Consider the following 16,583-nt stretch of genomic DNA (forward strand, 5'->3'; position numbering starts at 1 on the left):
TGATTCTTTCTTTTTCTCTTTCTCTTTCTCTCTTTTCTCCCTCTTTCCCTTCCTGCCTCCCGTTTCTTTTTTTGTTCTTCCTTTCCCCCTCTGATTCTCTTTCTTAATCCACTACCTTTTTCTTATTCCTTCTTATTCTCTCTACACTTGATCGTCAGGGAAATTTCATATACAATATCAAGTATTACTTCTAGGATGATGATAGAGTTTACAAAACAAGAAGTTTTCCTTGAATGTAGGATAACAGGTGCCTTTTGGTACATCATTAATCTCTTAATGGAATGGAGTTTTTCTTGGGGGAGGAAAGTTCTACCTTAGATCTCTTTTTAGGCACACGTCCATTGTTTTTTGTTTTTTGTTTTTTTTAAGCCTTGGCAATTTTTTTTATATTAGCAAAATTCAGGAAGAAAACTTATTGTTTTTAGTGTCATGGCTCCTAAGCTTCCCTGTTTAAGGCTCAAAGCACAGTGTATTTCCAAGGGTAAGTGAGCTGGACGATTTCACATCTGTGTCACAGCCCGAAAGAACCTCCATGAGGCTTGGCTATAATCAGAATCTTTTCTAGGATTTTTGGGACTTCTTTAGACAATTCTTTTAGTCAAAGGAACTTTGGTGGAATCAACATCATAAGGATTCATTTCACCAACTTGGTTACATAAATACCATAATAAATGTGAAATGTGTTTAAGAACCATGAAAAACTGATAGAAGATGCAGAATGAGTGAGATAAAGATAAACCCAACCCTCAGAATTTTAAAAATTAAATTTAAAAATTGTTTAAAAAAAACACGACACCATTAAGCAGCAGTCTTACACAGTGTGTGTGTGTATGTTTCTGTCTGCCTGTGTAAGCATGTGTACATAATGAACTTACGGTCGTAGTGTTAGTCTGCTGCTGTAGTAGAATCATAACCCATAGGAGCCATGCTGGGATCGAACAGTTGACTCCAATGTAACCTCAATGTTAGAGTTAGCCCACAGGGTAGTTGGCTAGTAGAGTAATCTTCTGTGGGTAATGGGGATTTAATGGCTCATACTGGAATACCCAAGAGGGCTTGATGAGCTGGGACATGCTCTGGATTGCTGTCCAATGTGAGTAAGGAAAGGCCTTCCCAGGTCATAATGAAATGGGGAGTTTGCATGGATTTTGGTACATCTCAGTCTGTTCGTTAGAGATATCAGTGTCTATGTTTGAAAGAGGCTGGTTAAGTCAAAATCTGACTGGAAACCTAGCAGGAGAAATTAATCCCTAGGTACACTGGATAATGTAAAAGGCCTTCACTCATCAGATAATCTCCTTAACATAAACTTGAAAAGGACCTTAAGTAAAGAAATATTATTTGTCATCCTTTCTTAGAGAAAGATACTGAATTTTCTGACTCCAAGTGACTAAACATGCTACCACAGTAAGGGGATATATATAGAAACATTGGCCTCATTATAAAAACATGTCAACCAGGATTCTGATGGATGCTTTACCTGTTGCTTTATATAACAAAAGGTGATATGCTAAGGTATGCAAGGATTTACGCTTCCTGGGAAATGAGCTTAATTTCTAAATTACAGTGATAGTTTATGTCACTGTATAATAATGTTATATTTAAACACCTTTCAAGAGTGGGTGAGTGGGGATACCTGGCTGGCTCAGTCAGTGGAGCTTGTGACTCTTGAGGTCAGGGTCATGAGTTCAAGTCCCACACTGGTGTGGAGCCTACGAAATAAATAAATAAATAAATAAATAAAATAAAGTAGGTGAGTAGATATTAGAATCATCTGCATAAAACCAAGGAAGGGAGAGTTTCCAAACCTCGTGCCTCCTCTGAAATGGATCCTAGAGGGTCACAGACCTTTGAATGAGAATCACTGCCTTTGTAAGTAGGAGAGCTAGGCTTTGAACCCAGGCCTTAAAACACATTCCACATTATCTTCATTGCCTTCACTTATTTTTGGAGTTGCATTGACCTTTTCTAGGTTAAATTGAGTGTTTTTAGTGAGAGAAAAGTACGTATTAATTGAACACATATTATGTGGTCCCCAACAATGCAAGTGCTCAAAGCTGCAGCGAGCACAGCAAACATGGTGTAAGCGGTCAGGTGGTCTCGGAAGAGAACCAGGATGCTTGACAGTAGGAAGGACATGCTGAAGTTGGTCTTCAGAAATGGGTAAGACTTAGTCTGATGAAAGTCCATACAAGAGCACACCGTGAGGTGATGAACAGAGGCAGAACTGAATGCAGAAACTGAGAGAAGAGGCAGTTGCATATGTTTTGAACAGCAGAACAGTGGAAAGAGAGTGGATCTGATCAGACGAAGCTACATCACAGGAGGCCTTTGAAAATTAGTCAGGTGTGTTTGAAGTGTTTATCATATGAAATATGGGGTAAAGGGAAAATTTTGAACCAGGTGGAGGGCTTTAAAGTAATCTAGGAAGCTCAGTCCATTGTGTTCAAGTTAGTCTTTTTTAAGATTTTGTTTATTTTTTTATCCGAGAGAGAGCGAGAGAGAGAACACGAGTTGGGGGAGGGGCAGAGAGCAAGCAGACTGCCCTACTGAGCACGTAACCTACACAGGGCTCAGTCCCAGGACCCTGAGATCATATCCTGAGCTGAACTCAGATGCTTAACCAACTGAGCTACCCAGAAGTCCCATGTCCAAGTTAGTTTTGAGCAGAGAGATTATGGGGGTTAGCAGGGAAGTTTCTCTCTCTCTCTCTCTCTCTATCTCACACACACACACACACACACATACAGAGGCAATCTTTATAGCTAATGCTGTAACTCTATAGAGTAACCTTAGAATTAGAAATAATTTAAATGTAGCCCAGTTAGAAGATGGAACATACCCAACACTCAAAAAGTAACAGTTAATATTAAACAAAAATACGGTGTCAATTTTCATTGTAAGACTTTTTTTTTCTTTCTTATCAAATATCTTCGAATATATATGAAAATTAACATCCTCTTTGTACCTTGTTGGATGAAGGGAACTCTTTCCATCCCCAAATTCTAATCTCCAAAGTATGCAAAGTATGCATGCCCTGGACAGCCCACTTGGGCTCCTGAAATAGAAGAAGAGGTAGGGGAAATTCCTTTATAATTTGGAAAAAAATACTATTATTATGAAAAATGTCAAGAGTCTTAGAAAGTGGTTATAAAATTGAAAGTGAATAGTGAATCAGAGAAATGCTCCACTGAAAACATGATAAAAGTATTCAGGACAAGCACAGTGATATTGATTTCAAAATTAGAAAAAAAGAGAAGGAGGGAGGGAGGGAATACGGAGGGAAAGAAGTTTTGGAGAAGGTGACAAAGACATTTCAGGACCTAGGGACCTACAGACCAAATCTGAAAAGAAAGTACCTAAATGACTCTGTCACCTGCTTTTTCCCTGAATGGGGCTCTGGCTCTCGTAATCACTCTGTAGAAATTAACCCTAAGTGAGGTAAATGTCTGAAGGAACAAAGAGCTGGGCTTCTGTGGTTTATTCTTTATTTCTAGGAGCTGACTGCAAATAAAGCTTATTTTAGAGTCCGTGGTGATGACATCATTCCATCCCCTGCCAATGACTAGCAAGCATCAGAAGTATTTGAGGGTTTGAAAGACCATGCAGCAAAGCAGAACGGGGATCTGAGCGCTGTTTGTCTTTGCCGATGTCGCTCATCTAATGCTCTGCCTTCTCCCCCTGTTCACAGAACCGAAAGTAAGCTGCAAATTAGGCCGGTCGGCCTCCACGTCAGGTGTGCCCCCGCCATCGGTCACTCCTCTCAGGCAAGCCAGTGACCTGCAACAGAGCCAGGTACCATCATCGTTAGCCAATCGTGATTGACTTCCTGTGATGCAACATGCCAAACGCTTCCACCTCTGTCTGTCGTGTGTTGCTGTAGACAACTTTTGCATTTGCTTTTATTTTTCTATGTGTGTATGGGTGGAGGGGCTGAGTCATGGCAGTCTGTGTTCTCATCCAGAAAGGACAGTCTTTCTTCTCTGTGACTGGTGAAACTTTCTTTGCTGTTTGTTACCAAATCGTTTTTTTGTCTCTGGTTCCCATCATTCTGTAATATGAATGTAGTAAACTTGTACTGTATGTATTGGCTTAGCGGTTATTTTTTTGACAATTCTTTCTCTCTTCCATGTTTTGTGTACTTTTATACTGTCTCTGAAAATTTATCAACCTTTGATAAATTTACCTACTTTGTTTTATGTAGATTTCTTTTTAAATGTTTTGTCTACAACACTTACACAGATGTTGTCAATGAATTTGTACATACCTTTTACCTCTTATCCTATTATACTGTAATGTTTGTGGCCATTCTGCTTTTATTTCTATTTAGCTTGGAGCATGATTGTAAGACACTGTGAATCTCGATGTCCTTATAAATATTCATATACCAACTCATCTGGATTGAACACGGCAGCTAGTCTTCTTCCTTAGGCCATAAAGACAAATTGACCAACCACATAATCTAGATATTTACCAAAAACTATAGACTAATAAGGCAATCTTTGAATAAATGACTTTCCTCTCTTATCCCAACAACATCAGAAATGTTCTCAGAAAGAGAATGTAAGTGTTCATGCATGGTAAATAAGTTTTTTATTATCACTTGGAGAAAAGAGTCAAGAAATAAAGGCGTAAACTAAAATATCATTTAATCCTTTATAGGAACAGTATGTTGCTCTGATGTTCATTTGGGTACATGGCTGTCTATGGGGAATTCGGTACGGGGAAAATCATGACACATAAATGTCTATCTGTATCTCACCCAATAACAATTCAGTACATCTTCTTAATTTGTGAAGCTTAATTGTTATTACTGTTAAGTATTATGGGTGTTAAATAGGATAATGTCATCCCGGAGTGATTTCTCTCCGCTTCCTGGCTTTAATCTTTGCATTCATAAAACTCTTCTGAAACAGTAAATTATGAAACTAGCGATGGTACCTCCATGGGAACTGTCCATAGTGATTAGCAAATTACATATTCATCAATTATTTAAAATGTCAAGCTATTTTAAAAACATAACTAAGCAGAATAATTGCATTTTTTTTTCTAATGAGGGACATGGTGCTTTTAGTATTTTGGTCTGGCTTAAATATGCACAGGATTTGATTTATGAATATATGTGACATCTATAAGCATGGAGAGATGAAAGGCCTCTCTCAAGGACATCTCAAGTGTCATTTAGAATTCCTTGTGTCTTAATTTAAAATGTTAAATGCTTTCATAACTTGACGTATCCAGCTCGAACACTTTTTGGGCAAAAAAATAAGTAGAGATGATAAGATAATGGATTAATAAATAACACAATTAACCTCACTAAGATAAACTGCCACTTCAGTTGATTTAAAGCCATTTCAAAAATATTACATTTGCCAAATTTAAAGTTTAAAAAGCTGGATACAGAAAGGAAAGAAATTTAGCCGACTGTCAGAAGACTGCATTCACGTAATTGATTTTCTAAGGACATGTATCTTGCTATTACATTACCCTCGGTATCACAGAGTGGTTTTCTATTCTTTGTTTTGTTTTCCATTTTTTTTCTAGTTATCTTTATAGTTGTTTCATCTTAAGCCCCTTTAACTCTCAATGAAAGGAGGTTCTTGGGGTAAACTTCTGGAATAAAAACGAGACATAATGTTTGTGTCTTTGCATTATCAACTGTTTGCTCACCTGATGAGATACTCTTTATTCTTCCAAATCTTGCAACATGAGAAAACCCTTTACGTTGCTTGCACACTGTTAGTTTCCCTACAAACCACAGAAATCATGGCATGCACCCATAAAGTAGATGGACTGTCACGGCTCTGAACTAGAAGGCGAGCCTCTGGGACGCTCTTCTGTGGCTTGTGACCCGTTGTAGTGTTCACCTATCCCTATATTCTGGAACTAAAGAGGTCAGCACGGCTCAGAAGAACCTTGCTTTGCACCCTGTGACCTAGCTTTGAACTAAAGCCCGTGGCAACTTACTGAAGATCCTCCTCTCACCTAATTCCCGGGCTCTTGACTGAGATATGTCTTTAAGTAACAGCCAGGATGACAGTGCCCTCTCTTTGGTAATCCATGTCGACTGGCTGACTGTAAGAGTGAATATTCACAAACCAACTTGGATATGGAATGCTTAGCATTATCAGACTATCACCCGCATCACCTCCTAAGCAGTTTTTCTGATACCAGGATTCCCAACAATTATTTAAACACATTCATGCTTGATAGGCGATGAATCTGCTTCTTCCTGGGAAATCATGGAAAAACCACATGATTTCTTTCAAACAAACAGAAGCAATCATTAATCCCTAAAATAATTCCAACAGTGCTTATCAGCTGAGGAACTTGGCTTTAGGATGTCTGTGCCATTTTAGCCATGTTAAGGGACATTACCATTCATAGAGGAAGAATTGTGTTTTCTTTCAGATTGTTTATTCATATCTTAATCGCTTTCCATTTACTCAGTGCAAGTTTTTGACTTACCATTACATGCTGTGGTAGGAGCTTTCTAAGAAGTGTTGTAAGAGGGGCATATGGAAGTGCTTGAACATTGGGCCAGCAAAGAAGTACAGAGCTGCCCACAAGTGTCCCCCTCCCGCAGTCTAGGCCAATAATGATGGCCACCCCTCCACCCCTGAAGAGTCTAGAGACAGCCGTGACTCACTGAGCCACAGAGGAATCTAATAATAAGAATAACAATTATTCTTATGATTAACAGTGACTGTCCACCATGAGCATTTGTGTCAAGATAACATTTGCTTGGTTTTGCAATCTTTGGGCCTCAGATAACCACAGTAGATCCAGGATTTGTAGAAATGTGTAATCTTATCTAACTGGATGTTCAAAATATGTAAGAGAATATGTAATGCTCAGGAAAGCAGTGAGTTGTAAAGCATTTAGAGTATAATAGTATTTGAAACTCAGAGAGATGAAAACAATTTTTTTTTTTCTTTCTTCATTCACTCCAGAAGAAGTAGACTAGACATGGGAGAAGATATTTCCTTGGAATTTTATTGCAATGTGGCCACATATCTGGGCCTTTTTCTTAAAGCAAATCTTTAGAAATTAAACTGAATTTCTGTTCCTGCTAGGAAAATGCTATTTTCTTTCCTTAGTTATAAAAGTAAAATGGCATAGAAGTCATATTGAACTTGGAGTGCATGTAACTTTCTCTTTTTTTTCTTCTGTAGTAAACTAGAAAGCCATGTGTTCAGAATAAAGGGTGTGACCACTTTTATAGACAGTAGAAAATGATGTTCATGTCGTTCCTCTGTATCTGGCCGGCAGCAAGCCTGTCTCTTGGAATGTGACCTCCATTCCATCGGTGATGATGCCATCTGTACTCTTTGGAGCAGGTGGTGGGACAGAAGCTAATGCTCATGGTCTTGGGAAAGCCATGTTTTCTCTTAGGAATGGAGCAGCTAGAGTGTGTCTCCACAGAAGTGCCAACTTTCCTTGGAAAAATGTTCCCAAAGAGTGTTTGTGTTTGTTTTTCATAGAAGGAAAGAGATGAGCCCTACATCGCCCACTATAGGCACACACTCATGTCACCCCTCCCATTTCTATACACGTGGGCTCCTTCTGACACACAAGCTCTCACATACTCACACATACACGTACATACTTGCTCACACTCACTCGCTCCTGAATGTACACACTTCGCATTTGTGAAATGACAGATCCTCAAGTGGAATCAGGGAATCCCAGAGCAGTGATCACGTCACATCACATATCGCATCACAATAACAGTGACCTAAGCCTTGAAATGAAACTTCATCTTCTCCCTGAGGCTAGTTTATCCTTTGAAACTGGATTATCTCTGATTATTCTTAATCTTGGAGAAGGGTTAGGAAAAGGCCATCTGTAATTTCCATTGGACATACATTGCAAAGGCTGACAGACCCAAAACTCTTTAGAAATCTCACAGTCGCCTCCAAAGCCATTATCTCCTGTTTTGTGGGCCCTTGGCACCATGACAGATATGTCTTCATTACCTAGGACAGGCCTCATCCCGGCTGCTGGTCAGGCGAGCATGCCCAAGTCCTTTCAACTTGCCCCCTCAGGATGATTTCTCAAATGTTTATTCCTTTCAGTGCCAATGCTCTGGCCTCTTTCCATACTCCTAACATCCTCCTTCAGTTTGATGACCTTGTTGGAGCATAATGAAAGCCAGCCCTGGGCTGGCTGCAGGGTATAGCATGTTCTCTTTTCCCATGGATGCCATAGCAATGTCTGCACACCAGCATCTGGCATGCTTCTGTAGAAGAAATGTTGGGGTGTCCAAAGCTTGACACATGTCCAGCATGTGTTCTGGCCATGCCTGGATATCAAAAATTGTTTTTTAGATATCTGGACAAAAGGAAGGCAAATCAACCAAAGACAGGGATTAGGGATCAGTATATGTGATTTTGGGACAAGGGCTGTGCCCAGTTCTGAGGCATACCGATAATGGCCAACACATTGTGTGAGACTCAGTAATCTTTTGCTGACTGACAAAATTTCTCTCTTGATAAATGTCTCTTTCTATATATCCTTGTAAAACATGTTTTTCTCACACAATTTAATTTTGTCCTTGTCTTTAGTTTCCTACCTCCAATGCAGTGGGATGTGTTGATTTGCCCCCACAGCCTCAGTAATGCTTTGTCTTAGAGCTTTAGGAAGACCACTGTTCATTCTCAGGATGTGTGTGAGTTCTGGGCTTTCATTTAGTTTTCTAGATAGTCAGAACATTTGCACATAAAACTTCTAGGAGCCTGGCAAGCGTAAGGAAAGTGAAAGACAATGTGAGAGTGAGTATATTGACATAAATGCTCAAACAAGGGCATAGAAAGGAATTCTGTTTTCATCTGCTCCATGCCTACCTACGTCTCTGAATAATGTAACCTTAAAGGGTATGTTCTCATTTAACCTCACCTTCCATGCATAGGACCAAGTAGAAAAAGTAAAATAAACCTTAAGAATCTAGAAGTTTCAACAGGGTTTTCTCTTCAGAATTTCCATGCTACCATTAACATGAATGGAACTTATTTTGCCAAGACTGTTCATACTTTATTCTAGCCTTAAGTCTTGTAGACCTAGAAGCTATGTACTAAGAGGTTTAATATGATCAGTTGTATATACATTTTCAAGTGCTTTCTGTCTAGGAGCTGAAGTTTTGTGGTGGATAAGAGAGAACAGTGTTAGGAAGGGAGGGAACAGGAGAGGTGGTGGGAGGGCAAGTGCCATCCCAACTTCACATGATGAAGGAATCCTTCTCTACCATCCCTTGCTCAAGTGTTAAACAATCTTTTGTTGTTGTTAAGACCCTGTGATTATTCCAGTTCTTCCTATGAGACCTGACCTGAGAGCGTATTCTGTGTTATATTAGTACTTGACATAGCTGACTGGATTATATGCTCATGATTACAGTATAGGAAGGAAATGGAGGAAAAGCAGAGACAGAACACACAGCCAAGCATCCAACACTGAACTCACTTCATTAGCACATAGCTGCCCACCGCAGAGCTTCCTTCAGGCCATACAATACATTTAAAATGACTCCTATTGTTTGCTTCATTCTGCATACAAGTTAACTTGACATATATTTCCAAATATGTAAAACCCAACAGGGGTCCTTGGAAACCCCTGCTATGTTTACAATACAACATCATCACGCTGGAGGAGGGTTTATCTGTACTAACTTCAAATTGTAAAATAAGGTGTTATGTTAACAAAGATTATGTTACAAAGAAATTATAATTGTTATAATAATGATGTTTACTGAAGAGCCTGGATCTAGTGAAATGTGGAATAAATTAATATTATAAGTAAGAATGTCAGTGTTTATATTGATCTATTGCCATGTATTACGGCAAAAGTACATTAACATAATGTGAGTGCCAAAAAACGAAAACAAAAATGCATTATCTTATGTGTGCTGTCAATAATCCTGTCTGATTGCTTTATATGAATGTTAGCCTTTACTACCCGTTGACACTCTCCATAATTAATTTCATATTTAAAGAAAAAGCAAAATTTTGTGATTGCTTTTAAACAACAGGCAAATCCAGTAATATGTGTAATGACATATTGACATTACTCTCAGATTGCTTTTTACAATACATTGCTAAGAAATTTGACATATTATTTAGGCATCCCATGTTAACTTTTGTATATTTCAAGGGGTAGAATATTTGGGAGTCACCTTTTAAAGACTAGTAGTTTCATGACCCATCTTTCAATAATACCATTATTGAATAGAATTAACCTAAATAAATTTATCCCTGTGCTCTTATGCCAATTCCTACCCCCTCCCCCCAGAATAATTTGTCATTTTTTCCCTTAGGGTAGGAGGCAGAGTGTAACAAACAAGAGGTTGTTCTCTAGGAAGTCATGAACCACTTGACACAGAGGGGTGGGGATGGGGGCACAGGGGCTGTGAGTGTCCATCCTCTGACTCAGCTGTAGTCCCTGATTCATGCATGCATCCTCCTCAGTGTCAGAGTCTATAACCTAATCCATCAGGCCTGCAGGTAAAAAAGCAGCTTAAGGATATACTCCAGCATTCTTTAACGCATGGAGAAGACCCAAAATTGTTTGGATTCCTTAGATGAGGTTTCCATCATAAAAACCATGTGCCATTTATTGTCATCTCTGCTGCAGACTATGTCAAGAGCTTTTCTCTCTACCGTTCTAGCCTGTGGGTACTCTTACCATCCCACATTCCAACTGTGGGTACTCGAGTGCCTTGTCCAAGGTCTGTACCTGGTAAATGTCAGTCTGTGATCTTAGGTACTCAGCTACTTAGAGGATTAAGGACTTCTTTTAGAAGTCCTGAATCCACCAGTTAGTAACTGGTGAACTTGAACACATTGTTCAACTCTTCAGTGTCTGTTTTTTTATCCGTAAAATGGGCACAGTGTTATCTGCCTTGGATGGTGATTGTCATCATTGAGGATTGAAGAGAACATATGTAGGGAAAGTTCTGGATGGACAGACCAAAAGTGTTAGAAAAATACTCATTCTTTCTCTTTTCCCTTATAGCTTTTCCTTCTTCCAAAATTCACTCCCCTGCTTGCTAAGAGATACTAAGTGGGAGAGTTGTCTTAATCAGTGGTGTTCTGAAGGGGGTGGGCATGGAGGGAATGGTCCATCTACCCTGTATCACTGACCTTGTTTAGAACCACTGGTGCACCGTGATAATAAAAGCACAGACCTTTAGTCACTTTCATTACTGATTTTAAATTCTCTAGATAGTGGCTCTCCTCATTACCAGCATCTGAGATGGACTGGTTTCTCCCACTCCCTCCTCAGTACACTTGATACAATTATATTCATTATTCCTTTTTCAAATAGGAAATTAGGTATTCGGTTATTTACCATATGATAGGAGTCTGTATCTGGCATTTCTTCTTAACATCTGAGCCACCCAGGTGTCCTGTATGTGGCATTTCTTCTTAACTTATAGGTTTCACGTGTGGCTTGGAAGCCAAATGAGTAGAAACCAACTAAGATTACGATTTCAGAAAGGCCACCTGCCCCCTAATACTATTTACTCTCCTGTTTGAGTGAAAGTATGAATGAACAGAAAGAAAATGTTTAGGCTGCAGGGGAAGCCCTTACCAGCTGTGGTCAAGACAAAAGATGAAGAGATGCAGGGTAAATCTGCTACTAACATCAACACTTAAAGCTTCCACAGACCATAGTTGTTGTTTTTGTTTTGTTTTTTAAGATTTTATTTATTAATGAGAGACAGGGAGAGAGGCAGAGGCAGAGGGAGAAGCAGACTGCCCCCTGAGCAGGGAGCCCAATGTGGGGCTGGATCCAAGGACCCTGGAAACATGACCTGAGCTGAAGGCAGACACTTAACCAACCGACTGAACAAGCCAGTCACCCAGACTGCAGTTTTAAATGCCTTGTTCTCCTAGATGCACATGCATTTATGCACAGGTGTGGATATTTTATTATATTATTTTGTTTTCTTATAACATTTTATCCCATCATATTGATCTGACAGTTCTGTATTTTAATTCCTTTTTTCCTTTTAGTGAAAAAGCATTCAGGACATCACATTATAAATTGTTATATACACCCAAGGCCTGAATTTTAACCACATTCTGTTTTGCGGAGTGAACGTGCGCCCAGCCTCGCCCTGATACATGGGTGTCGGGGGGCACCTCTTTGTATTTCTTAATCAAAGTGGGAGACAATGGAATCTATATATATTTTTAGACCTTTGTAGCCTCATTTGTTCCTCTTCTGATGCCAAAGGCATTCTAGTTTCTAAGACTAGCAATAATATGGACATATTGAGGAAAGTAAAACTGAAGATTTTAAAATCCATGAGTTTATTCCTTGTGTTTTCAAGCTGATCTTTCAAGTTTCCAATCCCATGTCTATTTTATTAAATAATTAGATAATAGAGACCCCGGAAGCAGGGGGCAGTCAAAAATATTTAACTGCTAGACTTATTCCAAATGTCCATACACTCGAAAGTGATAACTTTGGCTTAGTCTAGAGAACAATTACCAATGTATCACAGTGGAGCTTGTTGGAGTTGTATATAGATCGATAGCCACTGAAGGACCATTAAAGTTTTCCAGGTTGCGAATTCTGTTTGAGATCTCAATGCTACGGTTGTGTTCTGCTGCCAGTTGTTAGCAGAAGTCCACAGAAACGTTTCCCATCACAGGCTGTAACAATTGAAATGATTATCAGGCTGCGGAAGCAGCTGGACCAAGCTAACTGGGGGGGAAAGTAGCATAACATTAGGTGTACCTCTAGCGCCACCTAGCATCCAAAGTGTGCATTACAGTCAGCCCTTGGATTTTAAAAATAATCGAATCAAATAACACTGATTTATGACAGAGAAAATATGTTGTTTGCCAAAATAACCATACTACTTATAGAAACACGGAATAAAAGTTTTTTACGATACTTGTTTTGGATAACTTTCATGACTTTAGTCTTGCAATTTTAGGTTGTCTAACTTTTAAATATACCTTCCTGTACTTCTGGCGGTGGGAGGGAATAATGAACCACAGCCAGGGATTTCTGAATGTTATGCACTATTTATGATGAGATACAACTATTTTCCTTAGGACTTATGACGTCTTCTGTGCATTGTAATTTCCTAAATCCAGTCTGAGCCTCAAGAAAAGGAGGTCATTTTTTTCTGTACTGTATTCTGAAAAGAAAACTGGCAAAGGGAGCTTGACTGCCTGAATGGCAGGATTCCTGTTGACTGCTTTTGTTTATCATGGACATATTTGAAACATATTGCATAAGATTCTTACAGAAGAGAAGTATCCTTAACTAGTGGGTAAAATTACCTCCAACTCAACTTACATGTGGATCAGGAAGAAATGTGTAGGCTGTATTAATATTGGCTCAGAGTTTACACTACATTTGACTCAAAATAATAAATACACCCCCATTAAGAGTGCCTTATTCAAGAAGACTTAGAAATCTTTACTTTCTCCTCTTAGCTCACCTGCCAGACAAACTGTTATTCTTTGTTCCATGCTACAAATAAACATTATCTTTCTGATTGAAAGCATCTTTCCCAAATAAAATAGACTTCCAATATGGCATTTGTTGAGGGCTTATTATGTGCCTGGCACAGTGTTCAAGATCTTTTATTATCTAATTTTATTCCCACAGCCTACATGTGCAGTAGATAATGTTATCCCCACTTCATTGATGGGAAAACTGAGGCTAGAGAGTATTTTGCCTATTGGAGATCTCATACCTCGTAGTGGCTATATGGACATGAGGTGTAAGCCCAGGGTTCTATCTACTCAGTTGTTTGTTTTCTTTTCTACCAGAAATAGCTGCCATTCTGAATGTGCTCTCTTCACAGAACTCACTTTCTTTCATTTCTATTAATGCCATTCATTGATTTATTTAACCATTCTTTGATTTTTTTCAGGTCTTGCCTTTGAATGCCTCTAGATTAAAAGCTAATTTAGAGAGTCAAATACAATTTAGACTTCAACTGAGCAAAGTACCACCTAAGAGTAGGATCTCCAAGGGTGAGGCGGGACTGGGAAGGCAGCTCCTGGAAGGAAGCTAGAAGTCATTTGTTGACTGTGTCCTTCTTCTATGGACGGTGGATGGGTGTCCTGAGAAGTGAACCATGCAGGCAAGGGTGTGCTGTGTAGGCATGAGTGTGTGTGTGTGTGTGTGTGTGTGTGTGTGTGTGTGTGCATGAGGAGCACATCTTACTCTTTTCACATGCTGAGAAGAAAACGTGCCCCCTCACACACATGCACCCATAAACATGGCTTCTAGAGCACCCAAGGAGATTTAACCAACAGCACACAAAAGACAAATAATGTATTCACCAAGATTCATCCAGCTTCTGGGCTTCCTTGGGGAACCTGGGAACAGACAGGGTGGGGCGGGGGGAGACCAAACATACCGTCACTTCAAAGCTCTTGTTTTCTAAAGTAAATGCTGCATTAGAGCTAGTTATAATCCCTGGTTGTCAGCTGTTTTGACAGGGATGGAGTCTGGAAGGCTGCACGTCAGGACTTAGTTCCTGGGAAATGAGGAAGTTACTTGAAGGACCAGAAAGCCTCAGGAGTCACCATACCCACCCTATCAGCTTTGCATATGAAAGGCTGGAGGCTTTTCAGAAGAAGCCCAGGAGCGAGTCACTGATCATTCAGGATACAACTAGGGAGGAATGGGGTGTGTGTTGTCCCTAGTTTGATAGTCACCTAAATAATGAAACAAGGAAGCTTTGGAGAAGTCTTACATGGGAAGCACTTAACATCCCGTGCTTGCTTTCCCCCAGGCCTCATGGAATTTCTAGGTATTTTGATTTCTATATCCAGATGAAATGAGATAATGAATATGAAATCACATTTTAAGCTAGAATGTTTAAATGCAAATGCTTATTTTCAGTCATTGATTATTTAATTGTTTAACATGTAGGCTTTTTTTTTTAACATTTAGCATTGTTTGAGCAAAGATGTGCAAGGCACTTAAGTGTGCATGGTGCATTAGGGGGAAACAAGAGAAACTGCAGGACAAGATAGCAGGAGAGAGCAAGACTGGAGCCACTCCAGGAGCTTTATGTGATGGCCTCTCTTAGACCCAAAGGTGACTTGCAGAAGGATCATGCGGTCTTATGACAGGTTCCTGCTTTTCCCACCTTGGGTCCACTCTCCCCACCTGCCCCCATATCCGACCTCCACACCCACAAGAGAGTGCTCTGTATTTGTTGACTCCTCAATGCAGAATTCTGTAAAGTATGCCCATTGCTTACAGGATGGAATATTAACTGCTTTGCATAGATTTCAAGGCCTGTATCATGGGGTCCTGGTCTTTCTGTTTAGCTTCATTATCCAGCAGCCCGTCTGGTACATCTCAGGCTCATCCACTACCTTCCATGGTTTTCTCACAAATGCCCCAGGGATGCCTCCAAGATTTGCCTAACACTGAACTTCTTCTTGGAACACCCTCCCTAATCCTGGGTTCCTGGAAACCATTACTTATCAATAGGTCAAGTCTGGAATCAATAGTGTTCTCACTTTTCGTGAGGCTGCCACCACGCTCCCAAGCATATCTTCCTTCTTCCTTATCTCCCCTGTACTTTATACTTAGTGTGCCTTATTTTTGTATAAAGGAGACCATGGCCTGAAGGATGTAATCGTCTGTTCTGTTACCCAGAAAAGTCGTCTGGGGAAAGGTCAGATTAGATAAATTCCTTTACTATCAGAGTGTTTAATTTGCAGACGTGCATTGGAAATTGCAAAGAGGAGACTATGACATGTCATGCTTCTCGAATGTATTAGACCCCCTCTTTTTTCTTCTTTTTTCTAAAGAGTTTCTCTTTTGATTCCAAAGATGCAGATTATAATTGTTTACATTAGATCATAGGCTCTTTCAGGCCTGGGATGTATATGTTCTTCTTAGAAATTGCTAGTTGTCTGAGTACATATTGAATGAATAAATTAATTAATGCTTAAGGCAGAAACAGATAAGCATCTGATTTTAAAGCTGTTGTAATCATTTGCAGAAGCATTTGGGCTCTTGACAGGTGGCTCTGCTCATAGTCATCAGACATGCCCACCTCCATTAATTTACTATTTTTACCTGCTGGTAGAGGATGAGAGACAAATGTTAGAGAAGAGAATTAAAATTTGGGTGTCATTGAGAGAGATAACACAATGTTTGTAATACACAGGAAAAGGGAAATTCATTCCTAAAATGAATTCCTAAAAATTGATTTTTTAAGAAAAAGAAAAGCAGCTTTATTGACCCAAAGAGGAAGAGTGTGTTATGGTGACCACGTTAGAAAGATAAACATTAATGATACAAGTATATATTTTAGACATACCACATAGTGGGACTGGGGGAAATTAAGACCTTTATGGTCTCTAATAGAAGTGATTAGGAAGCCCTCTCCCCACAAAGAGTTCAGTATGAAATTTTAGCCCTTAAAATAACACAAAACTTGTTTCACATTTATACTTCCGACACCTGCTACAATGTATGTTCATTAGTTGTGTTCTGATATGTGGAAGATTTGCCCCCATACCACCAAGCAGTTCTCCAACACCAGCGGGGGGTTCTACAACTTAACTCAACTTGGACATTTTACTGTCTGC

General features: G+C 39.5%; 1 protein-coding gene across 3 annotated transcripts in view; it reads left to right on the forward strand.

Moving 5' to 3' along the window:
• The window catches only part of NYAP2 (neuronal tyrosine-phosphorylated phosphoinositide-3-kinase adaptor 2), a 266,821-nt gene that overhangs the window by 217,294 nt on the left and 32,944 nt on the right, over window positions 1-16,583 (forward strand). For 2 of the 3 annotated variants that reach the window (XM_046017979.1, XM_046017981.1), the window contains one exon: window positions 3,692-3,795. In XM_046017979.1, the coding sequence (XP_045873935.1) occupies window positions 3,692-3,795 (104 nt within the window). Of the gene's footprint in view, window positions 1-3,691; window positions 3,826-16,583 lie in introns of those variants that run through there. The other variant, XM_046017982.1, reaches the window with a different exon arrangement.

The sequence above is a fragment of the Meles meles genome, chromosome 9 (assembly GCF_922984935.1).
Source record: "Meles meles chromosome 9, mMelMel3.1 paternal haplotype, whole genome shotgun sequence".
In the NCBI taxonomy this organism is placed as follows: domain Eukaryota; kingdom Metazoa; phylum Chordata; class Mammalia; order Carnivora; family Mustelidae; genus Meles; species Meles meles.